The following is a 20,000-nucleotide window of genomic DNA, read 5'->3' as shown; positions in this document are numbered from 1 at the left end:
GAATTACCGTAATGAATATTCAGCTACGCTTTACAGCATCAGCAATAGTTGTTTTAGGCTTTTCTGGCGAAGTCTTCCTTCCTTTACAGTTTTTTTTTGAGTTTCTGCCTCGAGCAAATTGAAATACACAACGGGTGGCTTTCTGTTTTCTGTTCTTTTTTCAATGTTTACTTCGGGTGCGCGCTGATTGGCTAATTTTTGACAGCTCTCTCAGCGTGACATCAGGAGGCGGCATTCAAAATTCAAAGGGATGCGTGCAGGCTCTCCTTCTCTCCCACCGAGGAGAGAGAGCCTGCTCGCAGGCTAACTTTTCCTTGATGAAAGTAAGTCAAGCAGTTCATCAAAGGAAGGCAAAGTTGTGCAAAGTAAACAAGTCAAACAATCTTCTTGTCTTAACTAGTCCATATAGAGTGAACAAGAGGTTTTGTTTCTGTATAAAATCTATTGTGGAAGTGAGATGCTTTGAATGGTGATTTATCTGATGAACCACTCAACCTGAATGCTTCCTAGAATAACAAGTTAGTGAGATCAATTCCTCAGAATGGCCTCAATGACCTTTAAATATCTGATCATTTCCTCACTGACATCTTTTTCCCCTTTGGTCACTTAGTTGACAATCTCGTCTGTCTTTCTGAAAGTTTTAAAATCCTACTCCTATGACAGGACTTTTGGAGAATGAGTATATCTAACCCTTCTTTTTCAGGATGTAAAGTGCAGTGCTAATTGGATGTGGCCAGCAAAGCTACCAGGAGAAGGTGCTGCCCTGTACGATGCTTGTGCAGCAATGTGCAATGTCATGTCACATCTTGGTATTGCTGTAGATGGAGGGAAAGATTCCCTAAGCATGGCAGCAAGAGTTGGCAGTGAAACTGTTAAGGCTCCTGGTTCTCTGGTGATTTCAGTCTATGCGTCATGTCCTGATGTTCGTGCAACAATCACACCTGACCTCAAGATCCCAGATGGAGGAGCGAATCTGCTGTGGGTAAAATTTGGCTGTGATGACAAATTCAGGCTGGGAGGAAGTGCACTAGCTCAGGTGTATAATCAGCTGGGAAGTGAATCGCCTGATTTAGACGATGTAAAGGTGAGGGTGGTCTTTGACTTCCTGGAGTGATCAGCATGTAAATTCTCCTCCCAATTTCAATGAAATGTCAGTCAGACAGGTATTAAGAATGAAGATAATACTATTAGAGACCTTTAGATGCACGTTTACGGCTAACCGCAAACTGAGGTTTGAGATTTGCGGTTTGACGTTAGAAGTTGTGATAGTTCGTGCATTTAGATTTAAGTAAACAAGTGCAAAGCTGCGGAGGCCGCCATATTGAATTTCCTCGATTCTCAGCGTTGATGTTTCAGTCAACGAAATAAATAAAACCACGGCTCTTTTGATTGTTTAATTCACATGGAATGAAAGATAAAAAGTTGCTTTTTATATCTGCCCCGTTCATACGTGGGATAATGTAACTTCCATGCCATAAAGAGCTGAGGTAACTTACTTACGTGAAAACCTACCTTCCGCCGTTGAAAACGTCAAAACTTACCCTCGAACGTGACGGCAAGCGCTAGTCATGTGACTTCCAGCAGTTTGAGGTTAGCTGCAAACGTGGATCTAAAAGTCTCTATTATCATCAGGGTAACTACGGTGTGACATTGATAAAACAACACCAACATGACTACCAAACAAAGAAATCATTATTCTATGTTACTAGTTCGGAGACTGAACATTTCAATCTTCAGAATGAAAGGGTTAAGGCTCTTTTGAGATAAAGTAATGTCATACTTTTCTTTAATAAGGCTGTACATGACCTGTGGGACTGTCGGTAAGTGATTTAAGAGTTGATAGATGTGAAGTCTTTGTGCAAGGTTCCCATTGCTGGTAAATAATATACGATTTTCCAAACTTTTGTGGAGTCTTTCTCCAATCCTCCCACACTTTGGGCATGCCTTTAACCCACTGACTCTTTAACCTCTCCCCCCCCCGCCTTCCTCCTCCCTGTTGATAAGTAAAATTGTTTGGCATTGGAAAGAGTAAAATCTGTCTCTCCTAGGAGGCAATTGGCTAAATGGGAGCCATGGCTCATGTACAGGGATGGTATGGCTGTGGCCAGAACTTCAGGATACTTCATCTACATACTGTTCTAGTATAGAGCTCTAGCAATCATCGTCATCACCACCATTACTTCATACACTAGTTTGGTAAGGTTGACAGTGCTGTATTTTATTTTCTTCGCAGACCTTCGAAGCAGCATTTAGAACCACCCAGGAACTGTTAGCGCAAGACCTTATTATGTCTGGTCATGACATCAGTGATGGTGGGTTAATTACCACAATCTTGGAAATGGCCTTTGCCGGAAACTGTGGCCTTACAGTTGACGTTCCCTGCCCAGATCGCTTCACTTTTACAGTGAACAAGGCAGCTGATGTTCTTTTTGCAGAAGAGCTTGGGATTATCTTGGAAATCAAAGATTGCAACACTGAGGAGGTTGTCAATGCCTTCTGCGAGAAGCAAGTTCCTTGTTACCAAATTGGCAAGGCAAATGGAATGGGCAAAGATGCCATTGTGTCACTCAGTGTTGGGGGTGAGCTTGTGTTAGAGCAGAGCATGGTTGATTTGCGAGATATGTGGGAAGCAACAAGTTTCCACTTGGAGAGGCTACAGTCAAACCCACAGTGTGTTAAGGAAGAAGAAGCTGGACTTCGTAAGAGGTTTGCACCGATGTACAAGCTGTCATTTGACCCAAAGCTAATAGTTCCATCAAAGAAGAATGACATCCACCCCAAAGTGGCTATCATTCGAGAAGAGGGTAGCAATGGTGACAGGGAGATGGTGGCAAGCTTTCACATGGCAGGGTTTGAAACATGGGATGTGACAATGAATGATCTGTGCACAGGGGCAGTGTCCCTTGAGGAATTCCGTGGTGCGGTATTTGTGGGTGGCTTCAGTTACGCTGATGTGCTTGGTTCTGCCAAGGGTTGGGCTGCAGTGTGCAAGATAAACGCCACTGTGCGTGCTCAGTTGGATGCCTTCATCTCCAGATCAGACACCTTTAGCTTAGGAGTGTGCAACGGCTGCCAACTGATGGGATTGCTTGGTTGGGTTGGTCAAGATGTTGATGCTCCCAATGAGGGTAGTTTGCAGCAGGGAGTTCACTTTACTCACAACACCTCTGAGAGATATGAATCTAGGTTTGTAACGGTAGCAATCCAGCCCAGCCCTGCTATGATGCTTAGTGGCATGGAAGGATCTACATTGGGAATATGGGTAGCACACGGCGAAGGACGGATTCAATTCAGTAGTAATTTTGTGCTTCAGAATATCATGGCCAACAAACTTGTTCCTCTGCGTTACGTTGATGATGAAGGCTGCCCAACAACTCAATACCCACTGAATCCAAATGGGTCCCCTGAGGGAATTGCTGGTCTGTGCTCTCCAGATGGGCGACACCTTGCCATGATGCCCCACCCAGAAAGGTGTACATTACTTTGGCAGTGGCCTTGGATGCCTTTAGATTGGAAAAACTCTATCAAGGCATCACCTTGGTTAAAAATGTTTCAAAATGCCTACAAATGGTGCATAGAGACTTGAAAAACTTTTGCTCAATTTACATAAGGATAACTGTCGAAATGGTACAGTTGTATGTTTAGTTGTGACCTACAAAATATTAATGGAAGCAAGGGTGGAGTTGACCTTGTCATGTAAAATGTTCCACTTGTGGAGTGCAGCAGGAATTTGTCATTCACTTGTTTTTGTTGGACATATTTACTGACCTTTTCCTCACCAGCCAAGGAATTTCAGAGTAGTATTCGTGTGTTGCCGCTCTTGCAAGGGGTATCTATCACGTAAGGGCTTGAAAGGGAGCAAGGACTTCCCAAGCTACTTTCTACTAATTTTTTTTACTCAGCAAATTCAAATCTCACTGAAAGCCACACTTTTGTCTGTTGCATATAGTTTATTCTCAATCTTTGTTACCAAGTAAAATTTCATTAATAATTAGAAATTGAATCTTGGTTGCCAACGCTATGAGTGCTGTGTATGCATTACAACATAGTTTGATTACAAATAAGAAAAGCAGTTAGGTTTGTAACAAGGTCAAGTCCAGCGTGTTTTCCCATGGTAGCACACTAATGTACAAGGGCCTTATTTTTCTATTTTACTTGTAAATAATTTATTAAAATGCAGCCATGGACTCATGTTGAACACATTCACGAGACTCCCCAATGCTACTTGTATGTATAGAGATGTATTGACCATTTACCCATTTCCTTGTATGAATAAAACATGAGGTACTGCTGAGTTGTGTTGTTACATAAAATACAATAGGCCACTTTCGAAATACCATAATAGTATTGTTTGCCCTCCAAGATTTTGCAGATTAAGCATTGTTTCCAGTTTCAAAATGCTTATGCAAGATTTTGGAGGGCAAACAAAGAGTATTATGGTATTTCTGAAAGTGGCCTTATAGAAAACAACTACTGGAGGTTTTTTCTTTTTTTTTTTTTTTGAGATGAACATGAGAAATTGTTCCATAATTTTATTGTCAATGACATGGTTTGTTTTATACTGGTGCACTTCGACCAGTAATAACATGCACATAATTTTTGGCAACCCTCCCCTCCCAACACATCTTTAACACACTGACTCCTAGGAGTGAGACCTCTACATCCACCCAAAAACTGACTGTCCTATTAAGGCAATTTTTGTCGGGTTAATCCATTCACTTTTCAGGCACCAAATGACGCTCCCAGTTGACCAGTAAAACCTGTCAAGTCTCACTCCCTGGAGTCATCCAGTCATCCATAAAGAAAGCAAACAAGCTTGTTAAGTGTTGCCTACAGCAATGTCAGTCCTCATTTTGTCCAAAACAAAATCAAGCCACAGCCTTCCTAAGTCACCCTCTTGACTTGAAAATTCTTCCCTTGCCATGACATCTCTTTCTCTTTTCTTTTTAAATCCTTCTCTTAAAGCGTTTAGACTATCATCTTTGCTCTTCAAGTTTGTACTCTCTTCACCAAAGTGAGGACCAGGTTGTGATTCGCCAGCTCTAGGGATCAACAACTGGTGTAAATTTTGCTGTAGGTTTATAGCCTCTTGATTCAGGGTGCATAAACCATCCCTGAGGTTGGACAAGTCACATGCTGGGTCAGTGAGAATTTTAACATCACTTGGAAACGCATGTCGCAGCCTGTGCAGGAGTAGAAACACTTGGTTCTTGTTTCTGCAAAGATTAAGAGTGTAACACGATTAATCCCATTTTCCATAGTTTGATCTTGAGACAATCAAAGGCACCAGGGTTTATTTCAAGAATAATGAATGCATTAGGATAGTTTAAAGCTCTTTCTTTGGTCTGTTATCAAAGATGTCTACACATAAAATAGTAGGCAAGAAGAGGAAATTTTCTTTTCCCAAAGAAATGTGTTCTCTTTTAAAGAAATATTCCTTTATTGGTGTTGCAGACATCATGTGTGGATAAAGAAAATTTCTGCATCAAGGAAGACCTCAGATCAGTATTGAAGGCAAATTATTCACAAATTCTGAAAGCATTACTTGCCTGGTTATGAGGGTAACTTGGCCATTCTTTAAGCCATCTCTTAGTACAATACCACAACCACTGAGAGGGCCATTGTCATGTAATGCTGAGAGAACAACGCCAAAAATGTCTTTGTAGTCACCAGTTTCTGACTCCAGTACAGGAAGACCAACCAAAGAGTTCTTCACAAATGCCATCATTTGGCATGCTCCTGAAAACCCGCTTTGCAGTGCAAGCTGTTAAAAAGAACAAAAAGCAAATAAACTTCAACAACATACAGTCAGAACACCCACATATAAGAACCTAGAATTTAAGAACCTGTTAGGCTAAAAATTTCATTTTAGACCCCCCTTACATAAGAACCAGTTTCGCCCAAAAAATTAAGGACGGTGCCTACTATTGTTATTGCACATCTCGAGATACTCAGATTTCCTATCGGCGTTGCTTATTGATACAGGGATATTCTTTGCGCGGTTCAAAATTATGCGGAGAAAGCACAACTTAGCAAGTGCTCTTGGTATCCAAAACGAAAATTGGGGGTAACAACGCATTCTTCAGAGATAATACTAAGCTTCAATTTGGCAAAGAATGCCATACATTGCTTTGCATTTTAAAGCTTTTTGCAAATAGTGTAGACTAATTATCTTCGAAAAATGCGAAAGATTTCTTTCTGGATTTCAGTAACACTTGTTAAGATCTGCTTTTCCGGTACATTCAGTAAACCGTGCAAAAATATCTTTGAATTAGTAGGCACTGTCCTTAAACATGTTGTTATTTTAGAAAATAACTTTGAAATTTCAATCATCTGGAACAAATTTTGAACTGCACAGATGTTGTTTAACACTTTTTTTTCATGGTTATAAATATAAAGGTATCAGCATCCTCATCAGAGGAAATCAGTCATACCATATGTATCATAGAGTAGATACCTTTTGCCCAAATAAGAACCAATTCAAGTACATAGATAGGCTAAAACTACTGTCAATACCATTCTTATAAGAACCTATTTAGCCCAACTTGGAAAAATCTAGGTTCTTATAATTATGTGGGTGTTTACTGTATTCAAGGAGGCTCAAAAGGGTTTCAACACTAAGAAGACACTCTCTTTAGATCGAATGACACTACAACACTGCATGACATAACAGCGATGTTATGGTACCATATGAAACACCGATTATTTCCTTGAACAAGATGTGATCATTACTGTGATGTAATAAGTTACCTTGGCAACAGGAATGCCCAGCAAAAACACCCTATAGTTTGGATTTAGTTGCTCATATCTCAAAAACTAACTCGGTGACCCCATTTTTTTATTTTATTTTATTTTATTCTATTTTACAAGGCCACAATGAAACTTTCGGCAAAGTTTTAAAAATTAAGGTGGCTCTTAATCCATTACACAGGGTTTTTTTAAAATTTGCAGAGTTTCATCTTGCCCTTCTGATTACTTTTCAGAAATAAAAAATGGGGGTCACCGAGTTTGTTTTCGAGATATAAGTAACTAAAGACAAAATAAAACATGTTTTTACTGGGCTTGCCCATTGTTCAGCAATAACTTGTGTTTCATTTGGTACCACAATATTGTTAATACATGATACAACATTGTGGTGCCGATCCTTCTAATAAGAGCGTCACTTGGGAAGCGTTGAAACTGATTTGAGTCACCTTAAATTATTCTTTGGGGGTAATGGTCTAAAGTAGTGTGTGGATAACAATAATTAGTATAAATACACAGGTGATTATACAAACAAAATGGCTGCCAGTAGTCGTTTCGCCACTGTAAGTGAAGATGATTTTGCGTTGAAATGTTTTTTTTTTCTCTTTTTTGAAGGTAATGCGCATTTGATCATTTTTATGTATTTTGCACAATATAAGTATTAAATTATTATTATATGTTACAATGTTAACCCTAAATACCCTTTTGTAAAAGAGAACCAAAGGGGAGTCTGAACAAAATTTGGGTCTTTCTGCAGATACCAGAAATCACTGTATTTTGGTCACTTGGAACTAGTCTTTATTTGCAGTTGTTTTGTTTTCTGTCTTAAGTGTTACGTAATCCCTGCTTCAGTACCTGCAGAAGGAACCAAATTTTTATATTATTTTAGTATCAATGAAATACCACATACTTTCAACATAATGATTTTGTTATCACAAAACAATGCTTTCTGCCATGCTTCAGACAGATTGGTAGATACATACAAAGACACTATATTTAATATGACACTGCTTATTAGGCCTAGGCAAACCGCTTCAACATTTGCTTCAACATCTGCTCGACTTTGTTGAACAGCGATGGTGAAACTGTTTGCCCCACCTTTCAACCGTGTTGCAAGATATTGAATTGATGTTGAATCAATGTTGAAACCACATCGTTCAACAACATCAAACAGATGTTGCAGCCCTTTGCCTGGGCCTTTAGCTGGAACAGCAAGTTTTAATTCACTAAGGACACACATTGCACATACAGTGTAAGTGAACCCTTTGGCAGAAATGACTAGAAGAAAAAGCATACAAAATGACACATATTCATATTGGAAAAACCATAAAGTAACTTGGGTTACTTTCAAATTCTATAATTATGGGAAGAAAGGCATTTTTCTCAAAAACATGTGCTGCTCTGGCAATCATCAGCCACATATAAAAAAAGGTTTACACCTTTCTGTTCTTCTTTAATGACTTGATTACCTGAATTTGAGTTGTGGTGTCATAAATCCTTTCCAAACACATCTTTTGGCAGTAATTTATAGTGGAATGTACAAAATATCCCAGGTTTGGATGTGTAGTTATTGTATGGGAAGCCATAGGTCAAAATATTAAATTTAATTTTAGCGTTTCAAATCACTAATATTTTATATATTGAAACTACTAAGTTCAATTTCAAAAACACCATCACTTGTTATTGATAGATTCTTTACGATACTTGCGCACTGAAAGTCTTTCAATCTTTCATTCAATAATTACCTCTGTTTCAATGGATACTGCTTTCAATGCCATAACATCTTGCTGGAATGAGTTTTGATCAATAGATCTGTTTAATGATAGATTTCCGTTTACCACCTGCTCGGTCTCCAAGGTCACATGTCCGCAGTGCATAAAATGTTGATCAACGCTTCCATCGACACAATAATTGTTCCATGAGACCACAACTGACAGGGAACAACTGCCTGATTGTGTAAACCTTGGCAAAGCAGTCACTGTTGCCAACCTTGTCAGGTTGCCAGGGAACAGCTTCTCACAAACGGTTGAATAAGAGTTCTCCATTTTCTTTTTCTTGGTGGAAGGTGGCTTCTTCTCATTTACAGTCTTAAAAGATTTTAATATTTCAGATTGTTCGCATGTGTTGCTGTTGTTACTGTGGATTCCCCTTGATGAGTATGTAATTCCCACTGGTTGGCAACTTACTACTGCAAGCTCAAGGTCAGACACTGCACTAAAATGATATAACAGAGAAAGTTGAAAGAACAACTAACTGTTTCTCCATCTGTGCTATATTTGGGGTTTGGCCACTAGAGAGCCAAATACTTAACCCAAAAACCAACTGCAGGGCAAAAAAATCTACAACAAACACACAGCCAAGTTCTCTCACAACCAAAGGAAACACAAAATAAATAAAAAATTATCATTAAAAAACGTTTTCAAAAGTCTTTTGGAACAGACACTTTTTTTGAGTTTAACAAGAGGCCGCCCATAGTGTGTAATAAATCCAAAACTCAGTTACACCCACCAGTGAAAAAAAAATTTCTTTTTGACCATAACTGGAAGAAATTTTCTTTTTTTCAATAGATTACGACAGATTTCAAGAATATAGGTTTTACAGGAAGATACCCCAGTAATCCTTTTGGTATTAAATTGAAGACACCACATACTAAATATTATTTCTTGACAATAGGCCATTTCCAAATTCATGTCTGCTTCCTCTTCAAAGCGCATGCAAAGTTTTTGTGATGGCAATTAGTTCTAATTTTCATAAGAAAAACTTCGCACTTAGACTTGCTTTGAAGAGGTAGACATGAACTCAGAAATGGCCCATTGGATAGCTTGCTAGTTGGGGCACTGCGCAGGAAGTCGTGTTTAAATCCAGCAAGAACAGCAGGGTTGTCAAATAATAACTGAGGAGAAAGTGCTGCCGTTAAAAACTAAGTCTTCCCAGAGGCAGACAAGGACTACAAAAATTATCTTGAACAAATGTATGTAACAAATTATTATTTGAAGTGTGAGTTATGGACAAAAGGGAGAAGTAATCCTCACACTTACCTGAACAATTTAAGCAATATTATTGTCTCTTATAGACACCTGAAAAGACACCTGGGGGTGCAGGGATGGCGCAGTGGTGAGAGCACTCGCCTCCCACCAATGTGGCCCAGGTTCGATTCCCAGATCCGGCATCATATGTGGGTTGAGTTTGTTGGTTCTCTACTCTGCACTGACAGGTTTTTCTCCGGGTACTCCGGTTTCCCCTCTCCTCAAAAAAACCAAAATTTGACTTGATTTGTGTTAAATGTTAATTTCAATTTACAGTGTCCCCAATTAGTGCTTCTGCGCTACAACGACTAGACACATAAATGAAGTTCCTTTCCTTTCAGGCGACTCCAATGGGATTCAAACCCATGACCTCTGCGACGTGGTGCAATGCTCTATCAACTCAACTGAGCTATGAAGCCACTCAGTTGGGAGCAGGTCAAATTTGTTGGGCTCATGGCTTCATGCTCAGTTGGGAGAGCATTGTGTCAGCATCACAAATGTCAATACTGTTATGGGTTTGAATCCCGTAGAGGCTGCCTGAAATTTTCAGTTGTGTATAAGAGAAAATATAATAGCTTAAATTGTCCAGATAAGTGCAAGAATCACTTCTCCCTTTCAAAAACTATTTGATACCATTTGGCCTCATATCTTTTCACCAGGAGTATGGCATATTGTTCCCTTGCTGTTGTTTGTCCCATTCCGTTTGGCAGACATAACTGCCTTGGTGTGGCATCACCAAAAAGGCTAATGATGTAAAGCAAGATTTAGACTTTCGCATGCCACTACAATAAGCGCCAATAGTGTTGAGACACTTTTCCCAGTTAAGGAATCTTGGACACCCCCCACCCCTTAAATCTTTTCATCTAACCCCCTCCCCCCTTAACAATGTTGTTTTCTTATCGCAAACACTTCCTTTTTCTCTTACCAACACTGAAGGGGGGAGACGGGGGGAGAGGGGGTAGTACAAGTGGAAAATGTAACGTTCAAGTGATTTTTGCCTAATTGTAGACATCCCAGTTCAGTGTCTCAACTACTTTTGTCGCTTATTGTAGCTTATACCAGTGATGACCTCACCACAAATCATGTTGTGTAAATCAGACTGTAACACACCCTTATGACAGACATTCACGGGTCAAGGGTATCCAGGCAGTTGAAAGTCACGAGTTACTGCTAGATACATGCAAAAGTCGTCAGCAAAATAATTTATACCATCTAAATCCCTCCATAAGAGACCAAATAATAAGCAAACTACCTATGAGTCAAGGAGAGGTGCTGATGTGCTGAACATACAGATACAGAATTGTATTTTACCTTTCATTGATGTTCTCTACATCAATGCCAATGATCCACTGGTTATATACGACGCGTTGCCATGTTTCTTTGACCGACAATGCAGATTCCAGGCTTTTGCATGAAGAGGTGTTACGTTTGCCTACGGAAAAATATCTGAGCTTAATAACCATGTCAAAATTCTAGAAATTACTTGGAACAATTAAAACAAGGGATCTGTATAGACAAAAACTTGTGTGTTTTTTAGGGAGTTTTTTCAATAATTTGCTCAAAAGTAGCTGAATTTTTGCATGTATAATCATTCAAACAATACAGAGAACACCAGAGCTCCACATATTTTTTAGCTTAAAAACAATGAATGGAAAAGCTAAATTTCTCGGGGAAGCATATTTTTCTGGCAGACATGAATAATTGCTAATTAGATGAATGCTGAAGTATGGAGAGCATTAACCCTTTCACTCCTGTGGGGTTCCCCATTGACAAGTAAAATCGTCTGGCGTTAGACAGAGTAAAATCTATAAGTCTCATTGGCCCTTACAGGAGTGAAAGGGTTAAATTAATTAATGGGGACATAGTTTTTGAGTGAAGCTAGCTGTTGTTAACCCTTTCACTCCTGTGGGGTTCCCCATTGACGAGTAAAATCGTCTGGCGTTACACAGAGTAAAATCTATAAGTCTCATTGGCCCTTACAGGAGTGAAAGGGTTAAAGTCGTACAAACACGATGTCAATAAATCTAAATTATAATCCACCTAACAGTAAATGCATTGTACACAACTATAGCCTCATCAGGTGTCTCACATCTTAAGAAAAGATGCTCTTTGAATGATGAACACTAATATTTAATTTTAGAGTTTGTAATAACACCTGGACTCAATCTACAGAATTTTCCCTAAAAGCAGCCTACCTTTGTCAAGATCACCTTCCAGGAGACAATAAAGACTTGGATTCTAAACAATAAAAGAAATGACGATATTTTCAGGATTGCAAATTGGATGGCCACTGCTTTTGATAAGTGTCCTATCTCCTTAAATTTCAAACGACTTGTGACCAGACTGAGATAAAAGCAATAAATGTCACACCAGAGCCCCACCCCTAAAACTCAATGGCACACTTTTTGACATTTTCTCAAAGCAGAGTGTGCAAATTATTCCTTGCAATAAAGGCATCAGTGCAGAAAAAAGTACTGATTGTATGTGCTAATCTTCACAATCACACCAAGGAGGCAGTGCAGCCCACTTGTTTAGGCGCTTGCCTTGAGATCTGGAGATCCCAGGTCAAGACCTGTTCTAACTACTAGTTGAATTTGCTCCTGGTAGTCCATGGTTCAACTTCTTGGCAGCACTTGTAAATAGCCAACTGGTTTGCCTCCAGCCAGTACAGAATCTTAACAGTGGCTGCTGTGTTGTTGTTCTTCTGTTCTGTTGTTTCGCTGATCGTTTCATTGGCCCTGAAAAGCCCCTATGGGAAGTGGTCAATTAAGTATGTATTTAATGGTAATTTGCGGCCATACTTAGTATTTTACTGTCTAATGCCAGATAATTTGACTCGTACTCGTCAATGAGGAACCCAGAGGAGCCGATGCGTTAAGAGAGCGTTGCTAGGCAGTAACTACGGGGGTGGATATGAAAGTGTGGGACTAACAACTTGCTGACTTCTATAGCAAAGTTCCTGGTCAACTCATCTGTGGCACTTAAGCTTGATAATAACCAAGTGGCCTCCCTGACCTAACCAGTTAGGATTTTTCAGTTAACTATACTGTAAGTACATTCATATCACTTGTTTAATTGGCCCGGAAAGTACCCTTAACTTAGCGAGAATTTCTGGTGTTCACTGTAACACACTCAGCCAAAACGGCTGACACAGGGTCCACAAAATCCAAGTATGATACATACATTAGGTTTATTACACATTGACCAAAAAGTTGGAAAAAGAAACGAATAAGTACCATAAGGGTTATGCTTGTTAATGGAACAGAAGAACTAGCCTTGAAACTGTCTGAGCTAAATGCAGTCAATTTATAGAAAAGCTTTATAGGAAATGATGGGCACAATTCTAAACTACATTAAGGGTACAGTGACAATCCAAAAAAAACCCAAATTAAACACAGAATTTACCTAGGAGAAAAGGATGTACCTATGCACTGCAAAAAAACGGATTATGTTTGGGAAATGGGAAACAAACAGTAAAGCAAAGGTGTGTAAAAAAAAAATTATTAGACAACATAAGAAAACCACATAAAAAATAAAATAACTTACCTGGTCATAATGGAAGTTTTCAATTTACTTATTTCTCTAAAGTTTCTGAAATGTGATCAAACATGTTTGTATTATAAAATTTACCTTTTCTGTTTGTTCCTCATCCCTTGGACACTGAAAAAGGGTGATGTCTTTCAACACCTTGCAGCAGTTCTCCACCATTTTCATTTTCTCATGACATTCCAATTTTGCCTCATGAAGTGTGGATGCCTTTACCTGTGAATAGTTTTATGTCAAGCTCCGAAAATGGTCAATATATGTATATATATATATTTTTTTTTTTTTTTTTTTAGGGGGTGGGTGGGGGGGAAGGGGTCTTGGTAACCAGGTCCAAAATTCTTGAGACATTACAAAGGAAAAACTGCCTTCTAACAAGTGTTAAAAATTGCACTAAGAATAATGTGAGATACAACACACAGTAATTAATACTTTTTATTGCGGCCTAACTGATGTCTGAAGTTGTTTGCAATGTTTTTGAGCATGGTTTACATTCTCACAAGTTACATAATAAAAAGTATTGGATAGTGATTTATCCGGTGGATAGCATTATCCACCTTTGAACAACTGGGGCCAGTTCTATTAGAAAGCCTCAGGAGCACCCTCTTCCAAGATCTGCCTCTGATCCTTATGGAGGAGACTTTGCCCTATTACACTAGAGCAAAACCTGTGCAGTCCTTTCACCCCCCCCTCCCCCCCCCCCCTTTGCCTAATCCACCTCCTCAGCTTCAGACACATTCCAAGCCACTCCTACCACCTCAGCCCCGCACACTCGTGTCCAACAGACCACAATGGCAGCCATCTGTTGCAACTACAACCACTGCTCCTGCCAACGCCCCAATTGTCAGTTCCAGCACATCTGCAACAAAACTGATTGCGGAGGCAACCACCCTGGTACACAGTGCCCAAAAGCAAACTAACTGTAATATACCCCGGCCAGCATTGCCTGCACCTTCCACACCTATCAATATTACTTGCCTGGCATATGAGCTTACTGGTCATCCTGACCAGCATTTTACGTCCAGCCTTCTTCATGATCAACCTTGGTCACACAGTCCCTCCCTGCTCCCGAATAATGCCTTCTTCATCCTGATGCCATCTCGGAGGCCCGAGCCAAGGACGTTTCCCATGGCCATACTGCTGAACCGTTTGCTTCTCCTCCCATTCCCAACTTTCAAATTATGTTACCCCCTTGGTGTGGTACCTAAGAAGGGTGGGACTTGGCACATTATCATGGACCTCTCATCTCCTCATGGCTCATCAATTAACGATCATGTTTCAAAGGCAGACTTTACTCTGCATTATGCAACATTTGACCAGGCACTAGGTCTTGTGGCCCGTCATGGCCCAAATGCATTCATGGCCAAGTTAGACATCAAACATGCCTTTCCCCTTTTTCCAGTTCGGATTGAGGACCGTGACCTCCTTGGTATTCATTGGCAAGGTAAAATTTATGTTGACCGTCGCCTCCCCTTTTGCTTGCATTCATCCCCATACCTCTTCAACCGCCTATCTGACACATTTGAATGGGTCTTGAAGAGCAAGCGTATTGCTGCCACCCCTTCCTTGCACTAGGGTGCACCCAATAACTGTAGTCCCATTTACTTCCAAAGACTGGGTAGTCCTATTGTATCACTATGACATAATGCATTATGTAAAGCTATAAAGTTGTTAACTTGTATTAACAATGCCTCAAGTATTTTTTTTCACTTTTTTTCAGTTTCTGACAGTTTTGGTTGAGTAGGAACTTGATGTGTTTCTCTTCAAGGGTGAGAAAAGAAGTGCTATTCCTGGATAACAGTGCTTCCTTATTGTTCACAAACAAGGACAAACCAAACACAATCCCAGTCCTCATAGCCCAATTCGGCTAACTCAATGTTGTACCCAATTCAAATCTCTCGGGGTTAAGATTCTTTGTGTGTTGAATTTGCATGACAATGAAGCATTCGCATTTAAATTATATGGAAATACTTGGAACAAAACGTTTTATTCCCAAAAGATGAATTGGGTACAACATTGAATTAGCCGAATTGGTCTAATGGGAGGTACAGAGCCGGGCACTTATCTTCCTTTTAACACAATCATGTCTCACAATCTTCTGACCTGAACTCTTGTCCTTAGGGCTTTGGCTGTTCTTTGCAGTGAATCCCTCACTGATTGTGACTGTAAACTGGACAGAGGCTACCAAAGAAGAAATTGCATTGATACCATGAAATATACATGTACCGTAAGTATGTACCAGACCTATGAGCACTTAAGTGAATGAGTTCATTGGTGCATGAAGGTGTAACCTGGCAAGCATGCCTTCTGGATAGAGAACCACCATTTTAACTTGAAACAAATCTTGTAATAAGTAAAAAAAATCACATTGTGACCGTACATTTGTCGTGAACATAGGACTTCACAGGCCTTCCATGTAATTTCAAGCTCATGCATTAACATGACCCCTCAAATTTGCTCTTATTTTGCACATGCAAGCGAACACACGAAATATGAAATAAAGACTTACATTTCAAAACCCCCCCAAAAGGCAGAGGCCAGGGTTATCACCGAAGGGGGAGGGGGGTGTTGAATTTTAAGGCTTCCAACTGGGTAATGAGATTATAGGTAGAGGGCCGGGGTACCCACCTGATTGTCTTCAATCGAACACATCCCTCGTCCTACATCAATAAGAGAAAAGTTGGACAACTCTTCACCTAAAATGACACCAGGGAAAAACATTGATTTTGCGTGGAGTTCAATATATAGAGTAACAACACTGGACAAACTTAAGTTACCAGTAAGAGTATTTGAAATGACGACAATCTTACTTTCAGACAAATTGTGTTTTTCAGGTAGAAAAAGAACTTGTTGATTTCCATTTTCCAGGAAGTCGTCTGTAAGAATAACGTCAACCTCATCCCACTGTTTTATGACCTAAACAATGACACAGTTCAAAAGTAACAAAGTATTTAGAAGTGAAAACTTGTAGATTTTTCTCTAAAACCAGATGACTCAACTCATCATTGAGAGCTGCTTCAGGGATGAATGGGTTTAAAAGACATTGAAAAACTGTATTGTCCCAATATTGTCACAGTGGGTTGGAGCAGAGTATTGTCTAATATCTTCAAAATCTGAACTTTGGCATAAAAAAAAATTAGGAGAACTTATCTGCTGCCAAACCTTTATTGCCACAGTTACAAGTGTGAGTCATTATCACCCCAAGAGAAAAGAAGGGAAGACATGTATTTAACACAGGAAAAGGGTTTTTCTTTGGACAGCATGCAGTGTCTGACAGTAACTGCTAATAGCAGTCCAAAGAACATGTTCTTTAGCAAGGACAGGGGGGATAGTTAGTATATACAGCATATCCAATGAACAGAAAGCTGATAACTGTTTTGGCCTTCCTAAGAAGAGGGCAAGTTTTGTACATGGCTTATCCCCACGCAGCCCAATTTCTCTATGCTAAAAAGCTTCTATCACAAGCTATACTTCTCAGCATTTTAATTTCACCACAGTCACAACAAAGTTGATTCCAGCCCACTGTAAACTATGTACACATATACATATCAGTGCTGTGCATGGAAGGGTATGATTCTGGTAGGAAACCAAAGAGGTCAAGCTGGGGTGACAAATTCTGTGAATACCAGTTGGTCTCTGAGTGTCCAAAGCCTATCTCATGAGTTACACTGGCTGTAGAGTGAAGTTCAAATGAAAACATTCTCCTATCGACCTTACTTTAATTAATTAGATTTAGAGACAGATGTCAGTGTTCTAGATAAGAATCATGGAGGACGGGTGACTACTGGAAACCAAACAGTTTAAGCTGGGGTCAGTACCAGTCGGACTCCGTTTATTTTCCAAAGTCTATCCATTGTTTTCTCATAAGATGTATTCTGACAGCTTTAACCTTTATCTTACTTATCTGGAACACTGCAAGTATGGTGTAGTTAAAATGAAAAGCTTCTCCTGCCAACCTTCTTTTTCTTGCAGTTTACAGCACAAACAATACGTTTCTTTGAGGCCACTAGAGCTATGACTTCATCGAGTTCTAGCTGAAACAGAAAATTGCAAACAAAAAAATACTGCTGGTATTTAATTCACCCAATCAAGTGTTAAAGGAATGCAGTGTTTCCATAAGAGGTGCTTTTTGTGATATTATCATTTCACAGTCTGAAAGTATGCCTATGAGTCAGACTATGTGTCCCACTGATCTGCAGGTTCTACAAAGTCATGCGCCTCAGATTTCTGAGGAGCAAGACTTCGTGGAGTCCACAGCTGGGACAACTTAGAAACTCAACGTCAAAAACTAAAAGCAGGTCCATTAATGGCCGTTTACCAGATTATTTGTCTTCAAAATTAATACTGCGGAGTGATACGGTTACCGGTACTCCTTACAATATTATTTACGTGATTTTGACAATAAGCTTGCTGTTCCCTTGCCATGTACTATTATAAAAAACAGCTTCAGTTACAGTGGTGCGGTCCTTTGGAATAGTCTGCCCTCAGTTGTTAGACGAACAACATCTCTGAATAGCTTTTGATGGTTGTTACTTAATTTACACACACCATTCATGAATATCAGGTTTTAATTTTATTCTCTTAGTTAGTAATATTCTGAATTATAGAAGTTGTATTTGTATTTGCATATAGTTTTTAGTGATGCGTAGAATGTTTTCTTTTCTTTTCATTTATCACCTAGATAGCAATATTTGCAGTGTTCGACACTTGCTTTCTTACCAATTTGCCCTTTGGCAACCAGGTTTGTTTTTTGGTTGCCCATGGTTTTTTTCGGATGCCCACCTTCAAGACCTGTTGCCCATTAGGAGGCTTGTAAAAATGTCAATTTTGTGTAAAATGTGCATAAAATGGGCTTCACAGATCAACGCGACTCCTGCTCTGTAATTATGGTGTTCTAGTAGCCTTGACAGTTTTGTTTTGACAAGCATATCCTTAAGCAATGTTCCTTTCCTATAAAAGATCAAAGGAGATTCCTTGAATATCTCTCTGAGATTAGGTTGGTTTTGAATTAAATGCCCTTTGTCCAATAGTATGTTCTTCAAGTCTTTCAAAGCTGGTTGAAATTGCATGACTTAAGGTAGAATTTTCCTGTGCACTTGTTTGATATCAAAGCAGTATTGTAGCGTATTTGGCCATGGGAAAACTGGGTTCCACTCTAATAAACATTCTTTTTGCCTGGAGAATGGCGACTACGAACATGTTCCTTCCAATCTGTTTTGCGTTTTTTACCAATATATTTTTAACAGAGGGATATTTTAAATGACAGGAAAGAGATGTAACGTTATTTTCTTATTGTGTTTGCGGTGACTACTATTACTAGTCACTTTCTTGGTTGCAAATCAAATCGTTCCGCAAATATTAGTCGAAAAAAATTCTGATTGCCCGATCGGGCAAGTCTTAGAGCTGTTTTACTTGCCCATGGATAATTTCGCTTGCCGTGGGCAATCGCGCAAGCGTTAGTGTTGAACACTGATTTGTATAGATACCTGATATTTGTACTGTGTATAAATAAAGATGATAATGATGATGATGACAGGTAGAGCACTTTGTGTTCATTAAGTCATTTTGCATTGGAACCCGCCACCCACACTCTCACCTCCATAACATCATACTTATTCTTGTCCCCTATGAATTTTAATCCTTCTGCATAAGAGGGGTGTTGTTATCAGTATCATCATCATCATCATCATCTACAATGATAGCACTGTGTGGTAACAGGGACGACCAAAGCTTATGACACCCTGAAGATACAAAAGGGAACCTCCACTAAAAGAAGAAAATAACTTTAAACATAAGCAAATGACCTTGAAGGGAGTAACTTACAACTCTTTTCCTTGGAACAAAGCTGAGGATTTTAGGACCAAAATATAGACAAAAATAAGATCAAAGCTGCACACGTGGGAAAATGCACAACCTATGTTACATTAAAATAAGGAAATTTTTAAACTCAAAAAACCCCAGCTCTAAACCAGAGATAAACACTTCAAGATCATGAGCTCCTACTTTAAACCACAAAACATAACGTTTACAATCAAAATTATTGTTTGAACTTTGCCAATGGAAGTGTTTGTATCTAAAATAAATGAATTTCAAAAACAGTTGTTTTGGTTTTCAAATTTCCTGCGCAATACCATCTTGAACAGTAATAAATTATAAATTTGTCACATGTTGTGGTTGCTCTATTGTTTCAAAAAAAGCTCTTTGTGTTAAACAATAAAGGCAACTGTAACACATCATAGTAAGGTGAGGCCCTGACAGGGGGGGTCCCGTGTCGCTAGCCTGCGTAGCAGCCGTTTCCTTTCCTTTCCCAGGCGGAGATAGGACAAGCGAGCGAGCGCCTGACGTGAGCAAAAAAATATAGAGAAGTGGGGACAGGGTGAGTGAGAAGGGGGAGGGGGTGGGGAGGAAAGCGTTTAAAAAAGGAAAGGAAAACGGCTGCTATGCAGGCTACCGTGTCGCTTGTCTGAATTTTAAAATCACTCGTGTCAGGGGTTTAATCGCCTCATTCTCGGCCTTGACATCACTGTCGGAATTTTGCTGGGAAAGGATGTCTTTTGTCGTAATTTCATTTTATGTGCTGTCCCTACTTTTTGGGCCATGTCGCTTGTCAGAATTTACCCTGTCAGGGCCTCTAAGGTGGCAGCGCCCGGAAAATTTTAAAGTGAAAATCATTAAGTGATTCTAAAC

At 39.5% G+C, this 20,000-nt stretch overlaps 2 protein-coding genes across 2 annotated transcripts in view; one reads left to right on the top strand and one right to left on the bottom strand.

Annotated features, from left to right (window-relative positions):
* The window catches only part of LOC137999607 (phosphoribosylformylglycinamidine synthase-like), a 28,483-nt gene extending 24,190 nt beyond the window's left edge, over positions 1 to 4,293 (top strand). The window contains exons 10-11 of the mRNA XM_068845428.1: positions 704 to 1,084; positions 2,234 to 4,293. Of these exons, the coding sequence (XP_068701529.1) occupies positions 704 to 1,084; positions 2,234 to 3,586 (1,734 nt within the window). The 3' untranslated portion in view covers positions 3,587 to 4,293. The remainder of the gene's footprint in view (positions 1 to 703; positions 1,085 to 2,233) is intronic.
* A 211-nt stretch (positions 4,294 to 4,504) lies between these two features.
* LOC137999608 (Fanconi anemia group B protein-like) overlaps positions 4,505 to 20,000 on the bottom strand; it is a 16,500-nt gene continuing 1,004 nt past the window's right edge. The window contains exons 2-11 of the mRNA XM_068845429.1: positions 17,270 to 17,347; positions 16,124 to 16,229; positions 15,942 to 16,009; positions 15,417 to 15,494; positions 13,401 to 13,532; positions 11,966 to 12,008; positions 11,082 to 11,202; positions 8,490 to 8,958; positions 5,550 to 5,764; positions 4,505 to 5,216 (exon numbers count right to left, since the gene is read on the bottom strand). Coding sequence (XP_068701530.1) covers positions 4,820 to 5,216; positions 5,550 to 5,764; positions 8,490 to 8,958; positions 11,082 to 11,202; positions 11,966 to 12,008; positions 13,401 to 13,532; positions 15,417 to 15,494; positions 15,942 to 16,009; positions 16,124 to 16,229; positions 17,270 to 17,347 — 1,707 coding nt within the window. The 3' untranslated portion in view covers positions 4,505 to 4,819. The remainder of the gene's footprint in view (positions 5,217 to 5,549; positions 5,765 to 8,489; positions 8,959 to 11,081; positions 11,203 to 11,965; positions 12,009 to 13,400; positions 13,533 to 15,416; positions 15,495 to 15,941; positions 16,010 to 16,123; positions 16,230 to 17,269; positions 17,348 to 20,000) is intronic.

This window comes from Montipora foliosa, chromosome 4 (assembly GCF_036669935.1).
Source record: "Montipora foliosa isolate CH-2021 chromosome 4, ASM3666993v2, whole genome shotgun sequence".
Classification (NCBI taxonomy): domain Eukaryota; kingdom Metazoa; phylum Cnidaria; class Anthozoa; order Scleractinia; family Acroporidae; genus Montipora; species Montipora foliosa.
The sequence above is the reverse complement of the archived record's forward strand: the minus strand, read 5'-3'. Positions and strand labels throughout refer to the sequence as shown.